At 34.1% G+C, this 24357-nt stretch overlaps 3 protein-coding genes across 6 annotated transcripts; 1 reads left to right on the forward strand and 2 right to left on the reverse strand.

The window, feature by feature from the left end:
- Positions 1 to 7623: 7623 nt before the first annotated feature.
- LOC140892901 (uncharacterized) lies at positions 7624 to 8194 on the reverse strand. The gene has a single exon (XM_073301937.1). The coding sequence runs from the start codon at positions 8070 to 8072 to the stop codon at positions 7806 to 7808; it is 267 nt and encodes an 88-aa protein (XP_073158038.1). The 5' UTR covers positions 8073 to 8194; the 3' UTR covers positions 7624 to 7805.
- An 842-nt stretch (positions 8195 to 9036) lies between these two features.
- Positions 9037 to 11722, forward strand: LOC140892680 (16 kDa phloem protein 2). Its single transcript, XM_073301634.1, has 5 exons — positions 9037 to 9189; positions 10266 to 10331; positions 10451 to 10577; positions 10707 to 10821; positions 11441 to 11722. The coding sequence occupies exons 1-5, from the start codon at positions 9123 to 9125 to the stop codon at positions 11507 to 11509; spliced, it is 444 nt and encodes a 147-aa protein (XP_073157735.1). The 5' UTR covers positions 9037 to 9122; the 3' UTR covers positions 11510 to 11722.
- A 170-nt stretch (positions 11723 to 11892) lies between these two features.
- LOC140887991 (digalactosyldiacylglycerol synthase 2, chloroplastic) lies at positions 11893 to 15148 on the reverse strand. Of its 4 annotated transcripts, none has more exons than XM_073295652.1 (5): positions 14920 to 15148; positions 14076 to 14454; positions 13295 to 13561; positions 12792 to 13141; positions 11893 to 12600 (listed from the first exon to the last, which is right to left on the reverse strand). In XM_073295652.1, exons 2-5 carry the CDS (start codon positions 14355 to 14357, stop codon positions 12111 to 12113), a joined length of 1389 nt encoding a protein of 462 aa, XP_073151753.1. In that variant the 5' UTR covers positions 14358 to 14454; positions 14920 to 15148; the 3' UTR covers positions 11893 to 12110. The 4 variants fall into 4 exon arrangements, with proteins under 4 accessions (XP_073151753.1, XP_073151751.1, XP_073151752.1 ...); XM_073295650.1 differs by having other exon boundaries at positions 14842 to 15148; XM_073295651.1 differs by having other exon boundaries at positions 14076 to 14473; positions 14842 to 15148.
- Between the last annotated feature and the right edge of the window lie 9209 nt (positions 15149 to 24357).

The following is a 24357-nucleotide window of genomic DNA, read 5'->3' on the forward strand; positions in this document are numbered from 1 at the left end:
TCATCAATATTTGAATAGGTTTGATTGTTCTAGAAATAGACCTTTGAACAAATTAGGAGAATTCCCGTGAATTAAGATTAAATCTTAGTCCTGAATCGACTACATGTTACGTGATTTGTTCGGTACCTACGTGTGTCTTGGTTGTCTTTGTCTTAATTATTTTTATCTTCAGTTATTTTTATTCTTATTTTTTAATCAGTTTTTATTTTATATTCTTATTTTATTTAATTTAAAATCCTTCTATTATTTTGTCTAGATTAAGTAAAATAATTAATTCTTCAGAATTGACTGCAGTCCCTGTGGGATCGATACTTGGACTCTCTGTCCACTTTACTATTACTTGACCTGGTACGCTTGCCAGTAGATTTATATCACACCGATTTAGCCGGTCAGTAGGTCAACCTACATCTTCTGTTCACTCTTTTCAACCACAGCCTGTAGCACCGAGTAGAGGAGGAGGTCAGACAATGAATCAACCTCCCAGGCAACAAGCACGAGTGTTTGCATTGACAGAAGAGCAAGCACAAGCAGCACCGGACGATGTGATTGCAGGTAACTGTTTTCTTTCTGGTTATCCTACCTATGTCTTATTTGATACTGTTATGATGTATTCATTGCCTGTTGAGTCATTAGCTACTGTAGTGTCTATATCTTCACCGTTGGGAAAATGTATAGTATCAGTGAAATCTGTTAGAAACTGTGTACTACAGTACGAAGGTAATGAAGTTGAGCTTGACTGTATCGTTCTTGGGTTATCTGATTTTGATTGCATAATCGGTATCGATATGCTAACCAAGTACAGAGCTACAGTGGATTGTTTTCAGAAGATTGTAAAGTTCAGACCTGATATGACTGATGAATGAAAATTCTATGGTAAGGAATCACGAGCCAAAATTCTTTTGATATCTGTTCTTTCTATGACTGATTTGTTACAGAAAGGGGCAGAAGGATTCCTTATTTATGCAGTCGATATACTGAAGACTAGTCCGAAATTGACTGATATACCGGTGGTGAGTGAGTTTGCAGATGTATTCCCTGACGAGATTCCAGGATTGCCACCATACAGAGAGGTAGATTTCGGTATTGAATTGATGCCAGGTACACAACCGATATCGAAAGCACCGTACCGAATGACACCAATTGAATTGAAAGAACTGAAGGACCAACTTGAAGATTTGTTGGCCAAAGGATATATCAGACCGACTGTATCCCCATGGGGTACTCCAGTATTATTTGTTCGAAAGAAAGACGGATCGATGAGATTGTGTATTGACTACCGGCAATTGAACAAAGCAACGGTAAAGAATTGCTATCCTTTACCTCGTATCGATGATTTATTTGATCAATTGCAGAGATCGTCAGTATATTCGAAGATTGACTTACGATCTGGATATCATCAACTGAGGGTTAGAGACGAAGACATTCTTAAGACTGCGTTTAGAACCAGGTATGGCCATTATGAATTCATAGTCATGCCTTTTGGTCTAACGAATGCACCGGCAGTTTTTATGGGATTGATGAATAGAGTATTTCAAAGATATTTAGATGACTTTGTGATTATCTTTATCGATGATATTTTGATATACTCTAAGAGTCTGTGTGAACATGCTGATCATCTCCGAACTGTATTGAGAATATTAAGAGAAAAGAAATTATATGCCAAGTTATCCAAATGTGAGTTTTGGTTGCAGCGAGTTATTTTTCTTGGTCATGTAATTTCAGGAGATGGCATTTCTGTGGATCAGAGTAAGGTTGAAGCTGTGATCAGTTGGCAGAGACCGACATCTGTGCCAGAAATTCGAAGTTTTATGGGTTTAGCAGGTTATTATCGTCGATTCATTCGAGATTTTTCATCTATAGCGAAGCCTATTACACAGCTGACACAGAAGAATGCACCATTTATTTGGTCTGAAGCATGTGAAAGAAGTTTTATCGAACTTAAGAAGAGATTGACTACATCGCCTGTTCTAATAATCCCTACAGGTACTGGTGATTTTGTTGTTTATTGTGATGCTTCTCACCAGGGTTTGGGATGTATTTTAATGCAGAAAGGACATGTTGTCGCTTATGCTTCTCGACAACTGAAACCACATGAAGTCAGGTATCCGATTCATGATCTTGAATTGGCTGCAATCGTCTTTGCCTTGAAAATCTGGAGACATTATTTATATGGCGAGAAGTTTGAAATCTTTTCTGATCACAAAAGTCTGAAGTATCTGTTCTCACAATCTGAGTTGAATATGAAACAACGACGATGGCTTGATTTGTTGAAGGATTTCGATTGTGAAATCAAATACTATCCGGGAAGATCTAATGCAGCAGCAGATGCCCTGAGTAGAAAAGTATGTGCTCTATCTTTATCTACTGTAGGTGTATCTAATTTGATTGAGAATTGTTGTGTTTTTGGGTATGTATTTGAGACAGATAGAAGACCGATGAGAGTTTATGCAATCAGTGCTGAGCCACAGTTATTGATTCGTATCAAAGAAGCACAAAAAGCCGATCAGAATGTGCAGAAGTCGATTGAAATGATTCGATCAGGACATCAGTCTGAGTACAAGGTTAGTGACGATGATATCTTATATGTGAATGACCGAATAGTTGTTCCCGATATTGCAAACTTGAGACAGAATATTTTAAAAGAAGCCCATTGTAGTCGCTTCAGTGTTCACCCTGGAGGCAGAAAGATGTACAACGATTTGAAGAGTCAGTAGTGGTGGAAACAAATGAAGTCTGATGTGACTGAATTTGTATATAAATGTTTGAATTGCCAACATGTGAAAGCTAAAAGAAAGAAACCAGGTGGCTTATTACAGAGTTTATCGATTCCTGAATGGAAATCAGACCACATTTTCATGGACTTTGTAACGAAGTTGCCACGATCATCTCGAGGATGCGATGCTGTTTGGGTGATCATCGACAGATTGACGAAATCTGCGTTCTTTATTCCTTATCGAATGACTTATCGTCATGATCAAATGGCGGATCTCTATATTCGAGAAGTGGTAAGACTACACGGTGTGCCGAAGTCGATTGTATCTGACCGAGATCCGAGGTTCACTTCGCACTTTTGGCATAGCCTACAGGAAGCTCTAGGTACGCGTTTACATTTGAGTACTGCTTATCATCCTCAAACTAACGGTCAATCCGAACGAACTATTCAGACGCTTGAGGATATGCTTAGAGCTGTAGTACTTGATTTTGGTGTTACATGGCAAAATTCTATACCACTTGTGGAATTTTTTTATAACAACAGTTATCAGACGAGTATAGAGATGGCACCATTTGAAGCATTATATGGGAAGAAGTGTCGATCGCCTTTGTATTGGGATGATGTTTCTGAGGTACCTGAGTTAGGGCCAGATATGATCAGACAGATGACTGAGAAGGTGAAACTGATACAGCAAAGAATGAGAACAGCACAGCACAGACAGACGAGATATGCGAATGTACGACGACGGCCGTTATCTTTTGATCAGGGAGATAGAGTGTTTCTTAAGATTTCACCGTTCAGAGGCACCGTTCGATTTGGCAAACGAGGGAAATTATCTTCGAGGTATATTGGGCCGTATTAGATTCTCGAGAAGATAGGCAATCTAGCTTATCGACTCGCTCTTCCTATGTCTTTATCTGGAATACATGATGTCTTTCATGTATCGATGTTGAGGAAGTACATATCTGATGCATCTCATGTGATTCGCTCCGATGAAGCTGAGTTGGATGACACTCTTAGCTATTTCGAGCAACCTATTCAGATTCTTGATAGGAAGACAAAGCAACTCCGAACCAAGACCATTCCATTGATGAAGATTCAATGGAGTAGACACGGAGTTGAAGAAGCAACGTGGGAAGTCGAAGAAGATATGAAACAACGATTTCCTTATCTATTTCACTGATGTGAGTTCTTATTCAGTTTTCAGTTATTCTTTATTCTTATGAGCATGCGGACTGCATATCTATACTGTTTATGAATTCGAGGACGAACTCATGTCTTAGTGGGGGAGAAATGTAAGGCCTCGGATTAATTAATATTCATCCAAATTTATTAAATTTTAATCCGAGTATATTTAATTTGGAAATATTTAGAGTTTTGATTTAAATTCTAATATTTTTAAATTATTTAGGATTGAAATTGAATGAAAATAAGGGCCGAGGACTAAATTGCAATTATTGAAGTCTTGTGGGACTAAAATGCAATTTTGGTTGAAAGTTATCAGATTTTATTGCAAGACTCAGCATGTGCACGTGTAATTCCTTCTCAAATTCAGAAAATAAGAATAGAGCATCCGAGATCTTCTTGTTTTCTTTAGAATTTTGATCTTCAAATCCTTATAACTTTTGAACCGGTTGTCCGATTTCGATTCCGTAAATTGTTCTGGAATCCTTACGACGAGGGCTTCGATTTAGTGTAAGTGTTCATATCTTTCAGTATGGTTTGAAGCTCGAAAGTTGATAGATATCATATGTTGAGTTTTCGATTATGTTTATCGACGTTTATGCAATTCTATATCGAAATCGGATTGATGAGTTTGTGTTATTTGTATCCAATCTTGATTCCAGCATGTTAATCGATTTTTATAGCTATTGAGATGAAGTTTTGAATGATATATCAGCTGGTTTTCTTGATTGAGAGCACGTACATATGGTTTGAATAAAAGAAATGGTTTCGGGATTACGTCGATTACCGATTTTAAATCGCTACGTCGTTTAATCGAGTTTTGGAACGGTTTTGATAGCCGATATTTGAGTTGAAGTTGTTGTTGAGATGTTTTGGAATGTTATAGTATGTTTCTTATTCAGTTTCAGTTGAGTTTGAAGGTTAAACGACACAAGACGCCGACTTGAACTAACGAAGAAAGAGTTGAGGTTTGAAATGCGATTGATTGATGAATTCTTGATGGTTTTGACTCGTTTCTGAAATGATAGATTGGTATGAAGTTTGATATATGTATTTTGGTTGTATCTTTCAGATTTGAAGGGTTCAGAACCGAGATAAACGAAGGTATAATGACGACATCGCGAAATAGGGACTTTGAAACTCAGGAACGACTAATCTTGAGTTGGCCCGCAAAAACCACATACTTATTTATGTTTTTGATTTGATTGTGATGTTGTCGATCCATCACAGGTAGTGGATCTTTATTTTCGAGTTGATATGATGCTATAATGAATTGATTCTATGCCAAGGTTGCTGTTAACATTATTTGCGAGTCGGTTACGAACTCGTTAGATGGATATCCATGTCAAGATCATTTATGAATCTTGATGGCCTTGAAGTTATGTGAATCAATTCGTATTTAAAGCGTTTACGTTCTCTATTTGTTGAGTCGAGTTTAAATAGAGTCAAGATGATTTATTTAACGCTTTCTATATGTTGGTTATACTGAGAATGTTTTCTCACCGGAGTTTATCCGGCTGTTGTCTTGTTTTGTATATGTGCATGACAACAGAAGGGGCAGGAGCTAGTCATCGACGTCATTGACAGCTGGGAGAGAGTCTAGCATGTGAGGACTCGGGTTGTAGATGATGTCTTGAACTTTAGAAGCAAGGAACCTTGGTCTAGTTTGTTTTAGACTACATGTATGAAGTATGAAATAATTGATGTTATTTATCGTTCTTTAGCGATTTGTTTGATGTAATAAATGCATGTATAGATGCTTGAGACCTTGGTTATGTTTATATGCATGATTTGGAACTTATATATCATGTTTTGGATCGAGTTTGGAATTTGTATGAGATTTCTTATACTTGGTACAGATGATTGAGAATGTTTTTTAAGCTGAGAAAAGGTTGAGAATTTCTGAATATTTTTCTGCCCAGGACCGCGCCCGAGCTGTAGAAAAAAGCAGCTCGCGCGCAGCCCCGAGCTGCACCTCTGTTTTGAGTAAAACAGGGTGCGCTCGCGCGGCAGCAGCTCATTTTAAATTTTTTTTTTATTTATTTTCTTTCCCTTTTCTTTATAGCTTAAAGTTAGATTTAATTCATGATTTTGGATTAATTTTGTGGTTTGAGAGATTAAGAACCGGGTCGTCACAATTTATAAGTGTATTACTGATTGTTTTAAAAAGAAGAATTACATCGTATCATATGTATTTAAAATAATAATAAAAAAACGACTGCGTAAAAAAAATGTTGTAAAAATAATGATTATGAACCAGAAGGTGCTACATCACTTTGAAAATATACATGAAGCCAGTGATATGTTCTTTGTTTTATTTTTTGGTAAAGTATATTTTGCATGCTATGAAATGTAATACCAAGATTCCGAATTTGGACAATTCGATATTCAATTGTATCAAACTCCTTTCTCGACTCAAAAAATAAAGTAGTTAAAATAAATACCCCCTTAAAATAGCAAACGTTAGAGAGAATAAGGGTGAGTAGAAGAATTCAATGGTCGATTTCGACATTCAAATTTACACCTTCGAAAATGAACCCAAATTAAAACTGAAACGGTATATATATATGCATGCATTTATCAATAAAACTACTCTTCTATCACAAAATTTCAAACAGCAAAATATAATGCAAATGGAGCAATGAGCTTTGCATTGCATAAAAAACAGAGCCAGTCTCACATACATGAAGCAAAACTACTGGAGGTGCGAAATTATGGATCTATGCGACTCCAAAAGTCAAAGAAAAACATCGGAACAAGAACTCTCAACTGATATCCAACATATGAAGTGAACATAACATGTGGTGCTACTTGCTTGAGCTTACGAAGATGTGATAATTTAATGTGTTTCGGCTGCGTGACATGTTTTGAACAATTTGGAAACTATAAATCATATAATGTACGGAGGCAGAAAAAAAGACCTACATCCCAGGTTTCAATTAATTGCAATAATGTTCATTTATTTGCCACAAGAAGGGAACATGCAGATATGGACTATTATTATTTATCTGTAACGATTGTGAGTTGATATTTGTCAATCATAAAGCTACAATACAAAAATGATGTTGGATACCCCATGATCAGAGGAAAACTAATTCTGCAGTTAGGCAGCGGAGATAGTCCAGATGCAAAGTTTAATCATTATATCATCAAAAAAGTGAAAGAAGTAGTAGCGTCACGACGTTACAATCCTTCCATCGGTGCACACAGACTATCTAAAACCATTCTGATTCTGTATGGAACCGAATTTAATCATTGGTACCAAGTGTTGTCGTACGATGAGGAATAAAATATAAAACAACCTACCCAGTAAATATGCACAACCAGAATTCAACGGAAACCAATGTTAGTTGAAAAAAAACCTCACCTTCATAAATAGTTCTAATCTGTGGATTAATGTCCAAGACTAATTTTCTTTATTATAATTCAAGCAAGCACGAATTTTTCATACAATTTTAACAGTTTGAAGAGCAACAAAGGCTTCCATTACCTGACATCAAAATTCTAGTTCTATAATTTTAGCTGTGGAATGATAAAGAAACGTAACAAGTAGATGTAGGTGAAACACCACATTACGAGATCATAAACTACAGACGATTTCAGATAGATCAACCAAGAAATCCAAAACATGGTACCCCATTTTCATTTGCACCTTCTGCTATCACACAAGCTAAAACATACAGCAAGCAGTAGTTGAATCATATATGATTTCACAACATTCGCAATCAATAATACAGAAATAGGGAAATGTTCATTTAATCAAGTCTTTCAGCCAGAATACAAGCGCATACCAATTAAGCTAAGAAAAACAACAATAAACCTACGCAATCTCCCAAGGAAAATCCCAAGTCGAAAAGAACCAAAGATGAACAATAATCTTCAGTTCACTCTACCTGTTTTTCTAGGTTTACTTGCCGGTATTCATCATCAAAGTGATATTATCCCCTTTCAACAAGATCCTCCCAAGTTGCTTCCTGCTCTTCTTCTTGACACTCACCTCCTCCGCGTCCTCCAAAACCAAATTCATGTACTCGTCAAACCCAATAATGCGGCCCTCGATTCTCAGATCCTTCTGCTCGAAAAGCCATATCTGGATGCGAGCTTTGCTCTGAAGAAACCTAAAGATTAGGTTGATGGGTTGGGTCATAATTCGCTGGACTTTGGTGCTCGCCATGGCTAATGCTGCTCGTGAGCTCCGCCGCAGATGATTTCGTGCTTCTCAGAATTCAAGCAGCAGCAGAAACCCTAGAAAGAAAGAAAGCTGCACTAGGAGGGAATATGATTTTAGGTTCTTGACTCTTGTTTTGTTGGTGAAAAATACATTTTTATAATAGAATTTTCAAAACAAACCTAATTAATCCACTTTATATACATTTTTTTTAATCACGAAAAATCTTGTCCTGACGTTATCACAAATTAATTTTATGAGATGATTTTTTTTTTTTTTTTGCTTCGTCCTAAAAAAATATTAGTTTTTAGGTCAAAATATTACTTTTACAATCATGAATATGAGCATAGTTGATCTCATGAGATCATTTCACAAGAGTATTATCAGAAAACAACATTTTTGACATAAACAACAAGAAAATGCTATATGTACAATGATGATTGCAAATTTGATTACAAAGTGCAATTGAAATTATAAAATTATCCCTATACTTTATTTGGAAAAAAATATTTCAAAAATTAATTTAGGATAATTTTGTAATTAAAAATGTAATTTTTAACCCAATTTGTAATCATATTTGTACATGATCCAAAAAAATAATACATAAAGCATATATGTATCATAAATATGTGGAATGTGGTCTAATAAGAATTCTTGTATTTCATATGGAAAAAGCTATTTTCAAAAACACTATAATCTAAACAAAAAACACTTTTGAATGAAAGTTTATCCCAGTCAAAACTTTATTTATGCATAATGAGAGACTTTTTGAAAACGGAAGAGATTATTATAATTATAATTATAATTATAATTATAATTATAACATTTTTAAAAGTGAGTTACTTAAAAATAATTAATGAGACATTATTGTGGTCAACGAACCGGCAGCATTTGAACCGTTGCGAATTGGGCCGAGTGAACTCAAACCGGGTTTCAGACTACATGACATGATTTCAGGGTCTTACGCTTGTCATTTCTCAGTCATCAGACAAGAAGAAGAGAGCAGAGGAGAATCTTTTGAATCTCAATCTTCCTACATTTCTTCCGATCCCCAAGATGCCTCGAGGAACGCTTGAAGTGATTCTTGTTTCTGCCAAAGGACTTGATGACAACGATTTTTTATGTATGTATAATGATCAAAGATCAAAGCTTTAGCTATGTCTGTTTGTTTATTATAATGGGTACTGAATGTTGATGGGATTCATTTATTCTCGTGTATAAATTCATTCATGGATTCTATTAAAGTTTGAAATGGTCATCATTTTACTGGTCATTTGTGTCTTGTTTTTTTAGCAAAAGGATTCGAAAGATCGAAATTTTTTTCCTTGGGTTTATGTTGATTCTCTTACATATTGACTTATATTTTCCTCGTTTTTCAAGTCATGTGGTTCAGCTATATGTGTTTCTGGGCTATCAAGATTGGATCGGGAATTCAACCATCTGTTTTTCTGTGTTTTCAAGTTTGATCATAGATTGGATTCTGGAAAATGGGCTTTTTGAGTCTGAAATTATTCGGACGATTTGGAAGAATCTGTTGGTTCTCTTTTGTGATTTATAACATTTCATTTCACGTGCTTTACGGATGGTGTTTACTCAAAATTTCACTCTATTTATATATTTGCTTTTCACAACATATTTTATGTATACATACCAATGACAATTGAGTGAATTGACAAGTGTGTCCTGAGTCTGTCTGCATAAAATGGGAGATGATTTCATTTTAAGATGGAAGATTGTACAGAAACAGAAGATCTGGAGAAACAGTGATGTTCTTCTCATTTGAGAATATATATTCACTGCAATTCTGATTAATATTTGCATTAAACTCGTTTCTGTTTCTTTGAAATGCAAAAATAATATGAACTTGAGCAAAATTCTAAGGAATGACTGTAAGTCTGTTGCTATAACCATATATTTATGTTCAAATGTTTTGAGATATTTTGGCTTGTTTCCATCAAAATTTTACCCCATGTTACATAACCACCAATGTTCCCTGACATGGTCTTATGCTAAACTTAGTGTCGCATTTTCCACGACAAGAATCAGACACTCACCATATGCTGCATTGCACTTGCCATGTTTCGAATCTTTTAAGTGATAAATCAGATGATAAACACAAGAACTAAGATTAAGAGTAGCCAGAGATGCATAGTTTTCTGAGTTTTTGTATAATGAGTCTGATTTTTTGGTGCATGGCAGCTAAGATGGACCCTTACGCTGTTATAACTTGCCGTACTCAGGAGAAAAAAAGCACCGTTGCAAAAGGTTTGGTATTGTTTTCAATATCGGACATTCTTAATACATGCAGAGACCTTAATATTGCTAACCATTTCGGCATTTCTTAAAAAATTCACTGTCATTTTCCTCGGCATTCACACTTGCAGGACAAGGATCAAGCCCTGAATGGAACGAGACCTTCCTTTTCACTGTCTCTATTGGCGTCACGGAAATCAGAATCAAAATAATGGATAGCGATACTTTCTCTAGTGATGATTTTGTTGGGGAAGCAATGTGAGTGCTATTCTAGTTTATTATATTATGATCGATAAATGAGATGCTTGGGTTTATTTTTTTTCAGAGTTAAAATTTATCGTTGAACTTTTATTGAAATGAGTTTATTTTTGTTTTCTGAATGCACAGTATTCCTCTGGAGCCAGCGTTTGCTGAAGAAGCCATGCCACCAGCTGCATACAATGTTGTCAAGGATGAACAGTACCGTGGAGAGATAAGAGTTGGCCTCAAGTTCTTTCCTCAGGTTACTAAATTGAGTACTTTGACTAAAATTTCCTGAAAATCAATAAGTTTTCACTTGCTCAAGTGCAATATTATTTTAAAATGAGAGTGAGTGTCGTGATTGTAAGAGGGATTGGTAATGTTTGCAACCTCTAGAAAAAGCGATTATAAATTTTTTCTTAACAAATTTGTCGAGAAAAATCTATAATCACTGTTTTTGAAAGTTGCAAACACTTCCAAAGATGCCTTATATTCTGCTCCACGCCGAGCAGGGAGATTGGAATCGGAATCTATTATGTGTTTTTTTGTGCAAAATGCAAGAAGTTTCACCCTGTATTTATAATTTTTAAGTGTACTACAGGTTGTTTGCCCTTGCTTGTATGAGTTATATCCTGATAAGCAGTTCCTGATTTGAGACTCTACCTAGTGTTTAGGTTTCAAGTGTTTTAAAACGAGAAGTTGAGAACTAAATGGTTTTTGGAATTATGGCGGAGGCTTGTGTCATATGGATCTTTGCGCTTTTAAACAGGACTCAACTCGACGTTAGTCCTATACATACTCACACAGTCGTGTTGCAACTTGTTTGTGCGTCACTTTACTCTTTTTATTCTCATTTTTGGATATTTATAATCTCATTGCAGGAAAACTGCGAAAGAGAATTTGGCGATGAGGATAACTTTGGTGGATGGAAAGAATCGTCATTCGACTAAATATGTTTCATAAAGTGTAGTTCATTATATTCCAGCACCTTTCATGTCTAAAATTGAGCAAAAACAGGTTCTGTGCTGTGTGCACATTATTTCCCCTACTGCTGTGTTTGAACAAATTATGTTTGGAGAGGTTTTATTTCGAAATTTTATTTGTGACAGAGTTGAGGACTCATGTTTGGTTGAAGTAAAATATTATCAAAGCTTTGGTGTTTTATGAAAGCCATTTTTCTGAATGTACACATCCACCCCTCGACTCCATGAGGCTCCGCCACTGCTTGGATGGATCATTCATTGCATGTTTCGTGTCATGTATACCACTTGTGAATCAATGTATATATGCGTGTTGGAGAGATCACAACCAAATATAGTACACAAAAACATACAAAAATAATGATACTGGTTGCTACAAGAAAAGAGAGAGAATCCATGTACATTTATTTTTCTGCATTAACTGGTTGCTAAATAATCCTTATACATGCTACAAATGTAAAAATACAAATCCCTCCATCACAAAGAACACAAAAGAAATGACCTTAAAAGTGCAGTAATCACTTGGACACAGTACCTCTGAAAGCCAACTCGCCGGCGATCACCATCAATTTTAGAAAGCCCATTTTCTCGAAGGAGTTGACAGTTTTTTCGAAGGTAATATACCAACCTCTTTGCATTGCTCTTCATCTGGTTGTGTACTAAAGAATGTAGTTCCCATAAAATGAACTGAGGCGGATGCATCTTCAAGACTCCTCCTCATGTTCATAGATGTTGACATGAAAAGCTTCGAGGGTGTTTTTGTCAATTTTTTTGCAGGCAAGTTGTTGAGCTGTGCAGCATTTAGGAATCGTTCCGTGGCAGCCTCCCAGGAGAGCTCATGCCTTTGAGCATCAGTTTGTGGGGCAGGTTGATCTTGCAACGCCTTGAGTGTTTCCCTAATGAACCCCTCCCCATCATCATATGTTCGACAATTTGGAAACTGCTTGAAGAAGTCATTCGAGGGATGATTGGCGCATACAACTATTTTTCCCATCGCTAAAGCTTCAGCTGTGGTTGTGCAAACTACATCTGTGGTGCTAGGATTCAAGAACACCTTATAGCTAGAGGAAGGAAAAAATAAAAGCCAAACTTGATCAACATTATAATTAATCAACAGCATAAAATAATCGAGTAAAAAGAAAGGATCAAAAAATTTGTTGGACAACAATAATAAGCTCGCACAAAAATTCAACCAAATGTGTAAAATAGGTACAACAAATATGACATCGAAAAGGTAATGCTACAAACTTACTCATGAAACAAAGGATCGCCATGATCACACCCAGGATGAACCATGACGGGTATTTCCAAGTTTTTAGCAGCTTCCTGAACTTGATCAGAGTCCTCCCCGCTGCCATATAAATCAACCTCAAGTCCAGTTAGCTCCTTTTGGTGATCACGAAGAAGTTTAAGTAGTTCCTTGTAGCCTTTACTCCACACCATCTTCCCAATGTAGTACACACCTTTCGTGAAGGCGTGATCTCCGTTATGTAGTCGCTCTCCCATTTTCATGCCAATATCAAGAAATCTTGGATTTACTCCATGGACATTGCAGACTACAGACCTTGGAAGTTCTTGGGTGGCTGCTGATAATCTTATTACCTTACAATTATAGGAAGTTACAATGTCAGAATCTATCAATCGAGAGACACGTGTAATGCAAGAAATTCTTATTTAAAGGGACTAAAATGTGAAAAAAGCATAAAGTTCTCGCAATAATCAGCGACAGAAATGGACAGTTGCCGAGAAGCATACCCGGTGACAATATATATTCACAACCCAACTGTTCATGTATTTTAGAAAAAAAGCTTGCAGTTGCCCATTCTTCTCTCTCCTAACATATTCCAGATAATTAGTGTGAACAATCCCGACAACCAAGCGAAATTTTGTTTTCCACCTTTTCCCATGATGATACCACGTGAGATGCTCAGGTTCTTCAAGGACGGCAACATCTGCCTCTTCATCTGGGATTACTTCAGTAATATCCCCCAAAGCAAGAATGCTCCGTTTATGTTGAGAAAACTGCAGCCAAGAAAGAGAGCGCACGAAATATGATTAGATCGCGTTTAATTTTAAAATGATAATGTCACATTGCAAAATTGCAGTCATGTCAAAATATAAGCAGACTAGTATGAATTCACATTTTTCACAAATGCATCAAGGAACTTATCAAAATCAGATGTTTATGGTTGTCCCGAGCAAAAATAAGCATCTGAATATATTGTAGACGAATAAAGGCAATATTATTCTTCAGATGCTTATTTCCCTCTCAACATGCTTGCCATGTCAAACTTGGAGAGCTTTTTTTTCTTACTAGTCATAACTAGTATATAGGAGCAATCGATCACGTACAACAATGAGCGTCATAATCTTCAAAACATTCGAAACAAAGAAAAATATATAGATGATAAATGGGAGCGTAAGAAAACTCTTACAAACCAAAACAGGCTACCAAATTTTTTAGAATGAACCTCGAGGCGATAACACTTTAACAGCTATACATGCATGCTCAATCTACTTTTATGAATAGACTTACTCTCCCGGGATAGAAACGTATTGTAAAACTGGATGTCAACCCAGACCTTTCTTCCAGCCACTGGCGAACATAGGCTTCCTGTTCTGACGGGGAACTAAATGTAATTTTGTTTGGATAGACATGCTCTTGGTCCTTTAATTTCAACCAAGGAATCACCAAAGTAACTTTTCGCTCCTCATTTTTCGCGAGATACGCTGCACGAAAAAGAGGATTGACAGCAGTTCCAGTTAGCCATGGAAGGCTAGCTGTAGTAAATATCACAATATGTTGCTTATCATCCATACACTCATGAGATTGAACGCCAATAGCTTCTTCAGAGATACCTCATGGACAAATTAGCCATAGCCAACACCAAGAGCATAACAAGAAACACCTTTTTCTGCATTAACAAAATAAATCTGAAATTTTATTATGAAGATTGATCGCCCTAGGCTGGATATCAAAGCAGTAATTCAAAATGCCAACTTTAATCGAACAAAGATAATTCACACCCATATCAGAGATTTGAGACTGGAACACATAATTCCACCACCACAATCATCAACCAATAGAATCTCAAGAAATTAGCTAATTAGTGGCGAAACAATCCCATCCAATGCCTCCAACACAATAATTACGAAAGAAAACAGATATGAAAATCCCATGTAAATGGCAGAAAATAAAACCAAACAGCTAAAAAATTAAATCACGAGATATTCTGCAGGACAACGTAAAGATTGAACAAAGTAACTCTGAAAACGTAGCAAAAAACATAATTGTGCTTCACCTGGATATCGTAAACAAGAAGCACAAGAATTGTGTGATCCAAAAGATAGAGACTTTTCTTAACAAGCACAACAATTACCAGCCGAGAAGATTAGGGCAAACAAAACACGAATCAGGTGATGATTTGGGGATAAAAATGCTCCGACAATTACCCACAAAAAATAATTAGCGAAAATGAGCTGGTGAAGTAGAAGATTCGAAAAATATGCTTAGAGGTTAAAATCACATGAATTCATGCTCATCGTAGCTCTCACGCGCTGCTTCCTTTGTTTGATTGCTATTAAGCGAAGCCTGTGATTGGCCAGATGACAAGGGCGTGTTTGGACAGAAACGAATACAATTGGAATCCTATTTTCTAACAATTGTTTTTTAAAAAATAAAATATATATATATAAATCTCTTTCAGACATTTTCCATATCATGAAATCCAATTGTTTTCAATAAAAAAAAATCCAATTGTTCAAAGATTTATTCATTTTGGTGAAAATATCATTAACCAAATTGATTTTTAAAAGGTGAACACATGGTTTAAAATGGATTAGAGAATTTATGTTTTCAAATGTTTGATAAATAGTGAAATATTCATAAATTTATTTGTTAACAATTACAATTAATTATAAATTTCGATATATTAGTGAATGTTAAAAACAAATCAACAACAAAAATTAAAATTTTAAATAAATTTGGCCGAGCGAAAATAAAATTCTACTGATAATTTGTGTATGTATTGCCAATTTCCATATTGGTCGGCTTGGGAAAATTTTGGCCAAACTTTTTTTTATCAAAATGTTAGGATATATTTTTTGAGGGAAAAAAAAATATAAATTAATAAATTTGAAATTATCTAAAAGTATATTTTCCATTTCCGATTTAATCATATTTATAAATTCAAGATAATAGCTCAACTATGGCTACGTGTTCGATAAAATCGAGCATGTGCTGGTTTCTGCGAGTCAAAAAAATATTAATATATGGCTTCATATATATAATATAATTTAATTTGTCGAGTAGTCATTTTATACCAAAGGAATTTGTCATTCATTTAAATGGAGATGCGTGGGTGGCATAGACGTAAATGCTAGATATAACTTTTTTAATACGCAATATTGGAAATTAGCATGGATACATGTTGCTTGAATTTTTTCTTTGAAATTTAAACAAACATAGCCTGGCCAGGGCTCTGACTGTTTGAGTACGTTAAATGATTTATTTATTCATTATTTTCCAATATTTTCAATCAAGCTTATTGGTCTTGTTTGAAAATTGAAATCAATCATTAAGTCACGCAATTTGCAATACTATGATTATAATTTTATCTCAAATTTCTCAACTTGAAATGATTTTTATTTCAGAATTTCAAACATCCATTAATTTCCTATATAAAATCAAATTTCTATTTTTTTTATCCGAACCAATAATTTTAGAGAAAATAACTATTTATTTATTTCCCATTTTTAACCAAGGACCCCACATAAAACACTGTATTGGAAGCAGTAGAAGCCCCTCACCAGTAGGGGTGAGCAAAATTTCGGTTAAACCGAATTAACCGACCGAACCGAATCAATTCGAAAATTCGGTTCGGTTAATTCGAAAATTCGGTTTTTATGTTATAAAATTTCGGTTAAATCGGTTAATTCGTTTCGATTTTCGGTTTTCTTAAAAAAAAATCGGTTAATTCGATTAACTGAATTATAAATAATTAAATTTTGAATTTTTTTATTAGGCCTTATATATAATTTATAATATATTTTAAATATTTTATATTTAATATTTTACTTAATTTTTCTTATTTTAATTTTTTAAGCTCAATATATTTTTATAATGTTAAAAATATCATATTTAAATTATTAATTTTATAAAAATTTTAATTTTTTAATTTTTTTTTTTAAAAATCGGTTAATTCGGTCGGTTAACCGAATTAACCGATTTTTAATTCGATTCGGTTAAATCGATTTAGTATAAATTCGGTTCGGTTCGGTTAACCAAAATGCAATTCGATTAATTCGGTTTCGGTTAATTCGGTTCGGTTTCTGATCGAATTAACCGAATGCTCACCCCTACTCACCAGTCACCTCCTCTGCGATGACTTCTCCCATCCTATGCATTGTTATTGATCATTGGAGTTTCATTGATGACCTTTTAATTTGAAACAGATATCAACAAAGTTATTTGATTCCAAAAATACATGGGTGTGCATTGGCAGTTGGCACATCACGAAAACCTCTCGATGCTCAAATTCATAGATCTTTGACGGATCAAGTACAACTGTACAAGGACGGAACCAGATTTTTAGATCTAGGGGCTAAATCAAATATATCATTTTGAGTTCGGGATTATGTTTTTCAAAAAAAAACACCTTATGACATAATATTTTTCAATTCCATTTTCCATTTTCTATTTCTTAACAATTGGAATCCTATTTTCTAACTATTATTTTTTAAAAAATAAAAATAATATATATAAATCTCTTTCTAACATTTTCCATATCATGAAATCCAATTGTTCAAAGATTTATTCATTTTGGTGAAAATATCATTAACCAAATTGATTTTTAAAAGGTGAACGAACACGTACGTGGTTTAAAAAAATGATAAGAGATTTTTATTTTTATTTTTTTTGATAAAACAACACACACACACACACTTTTGATAAGAGATTTTATGTTTTACAATGTTTGATAAACAGTGAAATATTTATAAAATTATTTTTAACAATTACAATAAATTAGAAATTTCGATATATTAGTGAATGTTAAAAACAAATCAACAACAAAAATTAAAATTTAAAAATACTTTAAATAAATTTGAACGAGCGAAAATAAAATTCCATCGATAATTTGTCTATGTATTGACCAGTTTGGGAAAATTTTGGCTAATTTTTTTCCCTCAAAATGTTAGGATATATTTTTTGAAAACAATAATAATAAAAGTTTAGAAATTTAAAATTAGTTTTTTTTCTTTTGAAATAAAAATTAAAATTATCTAAACGTAATTTTACATTTCAAATTTAATCATATTCATATCGAGTTATTTGCACCAAATACCCCTGTAAAATTTTAAAAATGCACACTTCTTTCCTGTAAAATTTTAATAGGTATCTTCAACCCTGACCTTTTATAAAATTAGCACACGCGCCTCTTCATATGAGCGATTGTTGCGCACGCGTTTCTCATCCGGCTGGGTCAATATTTTGATTTTTTTTGCACCAAATACTCATGTGAAATATTAAAATTACATATTTGACCCCTTGAGAGTATAATTTTTAAATTTATTCAACCCATAAAATCCAATTATAAAATATTTATCAAACATCTATATTTTATGATTTTTTATTTTTATTTTAAAATTATTATTATTAATTAATTTGTTTCTAAAAAAATTATTATTACTTTATCTTGATATTCTTATTTTATTAAATCAATTCGTGTTTCTAATACAAGGATTTAAATATCTAAACATACCAAAATATTGAATTAACATAATAAGTTAATGCATATTACCTTTTCAATTTAAGACAATATATGTTTGAACCAAAATCTAATTTTTTCGAGAATATGTATTGCACAATTTGCAGTAAATAATAAAAAAATAAAGTGGTTATATAATGATAAAATTTACTATTAAAATATATATTTTTGTATAACTAATAATAAGATAAAATAACTAATTTTTTTCATAGTTATTTAATTAAAAATATTATTTTATTCAATTAATTATAGAATTAATAGTAAATTTTATCATTATATAATCATTTTATTTTTTTATTATTTATTGCAAATTGTGCAATGAATCTTTTCAAAAATTTAGATTTTGGTTCAATATTATATAGTCCTAAATTGGAAAAGTAATATGTTTGAACTTATTATTTTAATTAATTTAATATTTTGATACTTTTACGTATTTAAATCATTGTTTATGAATGCATATTTAATGTAAAATTTGGAAGCACGAAGTAAGTTTAATAAAATAATGATATCAAGATAAATTAATAATATTTTTTTTAGAAACAAATTAATTAATAATAATAAATTTAAAATAAAAAAAATTAAAAAATATAAATGTTTGATAAATATTTTATAATTGGATCTTATGGATTGAAAATATTTAAAAATTATACTCTCAAGGGGTCAAATATGAAATTTTAATATTTCACAAGGGTATTTGATACCAAAAAAAAAATCAAAATATTGACACAGTCGCATGAGAGACGCGTGTGCAACAATCACTCATATGAAAGGGCACGTGTGCTAATTTTATAAAAAGTCAGAGTTGAAGATGCCTATTAAAATTTCACAGGAGAAAAATGTGCATTTTCAATATTTAACAGAGTTGGTGCAAATAACTCTATTCATATCATCTGGCTACGTGTTGGATAAATTGAACATGTGCTTGTTTCTGCAAGCAAAAAAAAAATTAATATATTTCATATATATATGTATATATAATAATAGGGCAAATTATTTTAAACTCCCAACTACCAAACTTCTCTTTAACTTAACTCCCTACCCACCATTTTCTTTATTTTCACTCCCTAGTGGTCCCCATTTTTGAATTAAAAATTAAATAAAACTTATCCTTTGTACGTGGCTTTGTTATACCTATCGAACCAATCTCGGCAATGCAAGACTATCAGTTACGCAAGGTTTCCAGCCGATATACTCCGGATTAAGGGTCCAACATGCTTTCGTAAGATAAATTGAATTTAAATACCTCTTTGACCATAATGTCTTCGGGTCATACCTGTCGAGTTTTACGAAGTGCTTCTCACACCCCAACCACGCAGTCGCAATAGATGGTTTCTGCACAAGCTCCTTCAACGACACCCAACATAGCCTTAATTCGTTTTCTACCTTAAGGCGTATGATATATAAATTTAATTATAAAATATGAGCATGAAGAACGAGAGATTTAGGAAATTTATTCAGACATAATATTATTACATAAATCAACTCTTTTGAAGAGGAGAAGACAACTTGTTTAGCTACTCATAGTAGCCTTGTTCTTGAAATACATAAAAGAAAACTTAATACAATAGAAAGAAAAATATTACAACAATTTATTTGTAAGAAAACTGAAGGGAATGATCGATATCTTCAGCTTCCTCAAATGCATGTATTTATAGCTGTAGTTCCACTCGTTTCACCGAGAAACTTCAGGGAATCTCACATTTGTCTTGTATTTCTTTATGTCATTATTGATGGCATCTTTTACTAGTGGAGGAGGCAGCTGTCTGGAATTTTTTATGCCATTATTAATGACATCTTTTACTAGTGGAGGAATCACATGCCTGCCACTTTCTTTTGGCTTTATTCTCCTCACATGTCTGTTTTATTGTTGTCGGGGCATCTTTTTCTTTTGAAGTTGGCCCCTGTGAAAACGCATCTTCGGTGGTCCTTGTCCACCTTTGCTTGTCTTGGAAAAATCCTTTCGATCCGTTCGAGGTCTAAAGGTTTTTCCAAATTCTGGCTCCTTCTGATTTGGGAATTTTGGGCAGATATTCTCTGACCATCGTCCAATATGAGCCATGTTACAAAATTTTCGGCGAGTTTCTTTACTCCCCGACAGCTTGCTGTTCCACAAAAGGTTTCTCTTCTTTTCGAAGAGTTCTTCCGCAAATGCTGTAGTTTTTCCTGTCATTGTGTTCAACAGGAACGATCCATTCACAGAATTTTGATAAAATTTGAATGGAAACTTGACTTTGTCCATCTCAGTAAGACAGACCCAAATACCCCATGCCCTTCTGGTTGAGATCTCATTTTCCCCGAAAGTGGACACCAAGGGTATTTCTTCAGTTTTAGGATCCTTGATAAATTTATGACTGTTTATATCAGGTCTCCTCAGCTTGATGAAATGAAAGGGTTCATGTGATCCTTTCACTGTTGGTTCTGGAGCTGCACTAAAAAAGTATAACTCAAGCACATCTCCTCTGGACAAATGATCATTATTTGCCCATGTTTCTTGGACCGCTTCCTGGATCCATTTTGATAACTGTGATATCTCCGGGAAGCTTGGTGACGTTGTATAAATTGAGGCCAAAACCCCAAATTCATACCAGAGTTTTACATCTATGATTGACATTATTTTTTAGCCAAACCCTTGGATATATTCCTGCAACATCAACCCTGCAAGTGTTCGGGTTGATTTCACTCCTTTTATTCAATTTCTCCCACTTTTGTTGATAAATCTGGAATGGAGAAATAATAGATGGATTAATATCAATCTTAGATTTGCCCTTGTCAGTGTTGGGCCTAAGATTGATCTCTTTCTCTTTTATCCCAGAGGCGGAGGGTTGACTTGATGAGTTATCATCATCAATTGTTGCTTCATCCAGATCATCAAAGGCTGATGATAGATTATCACTTGTTTCTTGAGTTTTGGATTCCTCAACATCTTGTTTCACAACCGGTGGTTGTATTTTTTGTTCTTGTAAAACCAATGGTTATAGCATATCTTGTTTATGAGAAACCAATGGTTTCTCTATAGCCTTCACAATTGGCCCTTGAATAGCAGCCCATAGTTGTGTTTGAGCTTGCATACATCCTGTAATTCGATTAGATACTTTGATCCGATCAGCTTGTTGTAACCTGCCGGCCATTTCAGCATTAATGGCTAACTGGTTGAACTCGTTTTGAAGCAACCCAAGGTGTTCCCTGAGATGACTCTGCATTTTCATGATGGAATCCACGTCACTGCCTTCCATCTCTTGTTAAGAAATCTGCAAGAATATTTTCATGAGATTTAATAATAACAATATCAAAAATATAATTTTGACATAATGTTTGCCATCTTAATAACCTAGCTTTCTCAGGTTTAGATTCAATCTTATTTTTTAGGAAAGCTTTTACCTGGGTGTTATCAACTTTCAGAGTGAATTTTTTAGCAAGTAAAAATAATGGCCATTTTTCAAAAGCCCTTTTAACTGCATAAAATTCCTTCTCATTGATATGCCATCTAATGGCCTCAGATTCTGAAAAAAGACCGTTACAATATCTGCATGGTATTTCCCCATCTGGAGTGATCTTGATAAGGACTGCTGCCCACCAATCGTCACTGGCATCCGTAAATAATACCAGATCATCTTCATCTACGGGTATAGCCATTTTTGGGAGATTCTTACATATCTCTTTTAATTGGTTTACCCCTTTAGTATGGTCATCGGTCCATATAAACCTAGCATCCTTTTTTAACAAAGGACTGAACACCTTTCTGTACATTGCTAGATTGTTAATGAACATCCCTGCAAAATTAACTACTCCAAGAAAACTCTGGAGTTGTTTTACATCTTTGAGTTTATCTGAAAAATTCTTTATCTTTTCCACAATATGGGATTGTAGAATTATTCCAGTTTCATCAATCTCAATAACGAGGAATTCAATTTTCCTTGTTGCTATGACTGCTTTCTTTTCAGATAAAACCAGTCCTTCTTGTTTACAAATTTTAGAGAAAATATCTAAGTGTTTAACGTGTTCGTCTATATTTTTTTATGCTATAAGAATATCATCAATATAAAGAAATATAAAGTTGAAATAATCTTTAAAAAGGTTATCCATCTTTCTTTGAAATATCTGGGGTGCATTAGCTAATTCCATAGGTATACCTTCCCAAATATAGTGTCCTTGTGGAGTATAGAAGGCTGTGAATTTCTTACTTCTTTCTTCCATTAGAATCTGGTAAAATCCAAACTTACAATCAAATTTTGAGAACACTCTAGCATTTCGTACACAGCTAATTAGGTGTTCTCTACTTGGTATGAAGTACCCATCAAACTCCAGGATGTTATGTTCATCGGGATAGGCTTATATCTGACGAATTCATACTCTTTGCCTTGCTTTAGAGTAAGACTGGCTTTGAGTTGATTTCTATCCCACCATGCCAAAGGATGCTCATTGTAATTTCTTTGAGCCTCTTTTTGACATCTTCAAGGGATACTTTATTTTCTAACTCTATATTTCTGTGATTTAGAGTTACCTTGAGAAGCTCCATATCCTCTGTTTGGAGTTCTTGTTCTGTTGTTATTTTCAACATGGTTTCTCCAAACCTTCTTGGATCTTTCATTTTTGGGTGAAAAAGTTGTCCTTTATCACCACGCTGGCTGCGAAATGTTATCGGCAATTGTCGATAAAAAGCAACCTTGAGTCTTTGAACGATAATTTTATGATCACAAATTGTAGTGAACATAAGTTTTCTTGACTCATTGTCTTGTGTGTACTTCTTAAACATTTGTAAGAAGTTATTTCCTAACAGGATATCAGCTCATATATCATGGAAATAGATTGGTGGTGTTTTTACCTTGTACCAAGGTGTTTGACCTGCACCTCCCATAAGGATCTCTGCTTGTTTTATTCCTTTGCAAAGAATTAAAATTCTTCGAGAAAAATCTCGTCCAGCAATTTTTGGAAATTCCTCTTCACATTCTTCAGGGAAGACTCCTCTTTTTGCTGTACAAATTTCTGCTCATGAGCCAATATAAGCTGCAAAATACTCAGCCTTATATTGTTTATATAACATCCCTATCGGAATGTATATGGAGAAAGGACTTGTTGTCATTTTTAAAAGGAATTACTAAATGGCCCCACCATTTTTAACAGACTGTGTTGTAACTCAGTAATCCGATTAAGACTATTTACCTTTAGTTTCCCTAAGGTCTCAGAAGGTAGAGTATGGTTACTCCTTTCTACTTCTTCAATGCGTTCTAGTAAATCATGTTCATGACTTACTAATTTCAACTGTTGCTTCTTCCTCTGTCTGTGAACAGAGTTCTCGAATCTGATTAAGGGATTGTCCCTTATCCAATTCTCTTGGTTTTTCATTTAGTAGAATTCTTATTGAATCCTCCAAGTCTTTTCTTTTGCCATGAACTCTATTCCTTTTTCAAGGCGTTTTCATGGTTTATGGTCCTCCAGGAATTCTAGACCAAGAATGAGTTGATCCATTTCTTTTCCTGGAATTCCCCAGATTTGAACTTGCAATTCTCCAATATTTATCACTCCTTGGTAAGTTCTTTTTTCCTGTTGTTCCAAATAGTAAATCGAGTTACAAGGGAACAAATTCCGATGACTTGTAATTTCGAATACTATTTTCATTTCTTTCCATCCTTCTGGAGATCTAAGTTTTTCTATTATAGAAAACTCTTTTTCTTCAGGTGAAATTTCTTGAATAGGAGATTTGTCCCATCTCCTGCTTGTCATTCTGTCTCCTTGGAAAGATAACCTTCGGGGTTCTATTTTAAGGTCTCTGTATAGAACCGGTCTGTCTTGAATTTGAATGTCTGTTTCCTGAATTAAAGGAAACTCGATTCTTTCTGGGTATATTGCTTGAGCAACTTTCCCAAAGATCTCTGGAATTTCAATGAACTCATTTCTAATAAATAATTCAGAATGGTGAGTATTAGAAAGAGCATAAGAAATTTGATACGTAATAGAATATGGTCTATTACCTTCCTTTATTATTCTTTTTTTCTTGAAGTTTTGATGCAAAGTAAAGGCTCGATAAAATCTCTATCAGCTAAATTGTAGGCT

Source organism: Henckelia pumila, chromosome 3 (assembly GCF_033568475.1).
Source record: "Henckelia pumila isolate YLH828 chromosome 3, ASM3356847v2, whole genome shotgun sequence".
In the NCBI taxonomy this organism is placed as follows: domain Eukaryota; kingdom Viridiplantae; phylum Streptophyta; class Magnoliopsida; order Lamiales; family Gesneriaceae; genus Henckelia; species Henckelia pumila.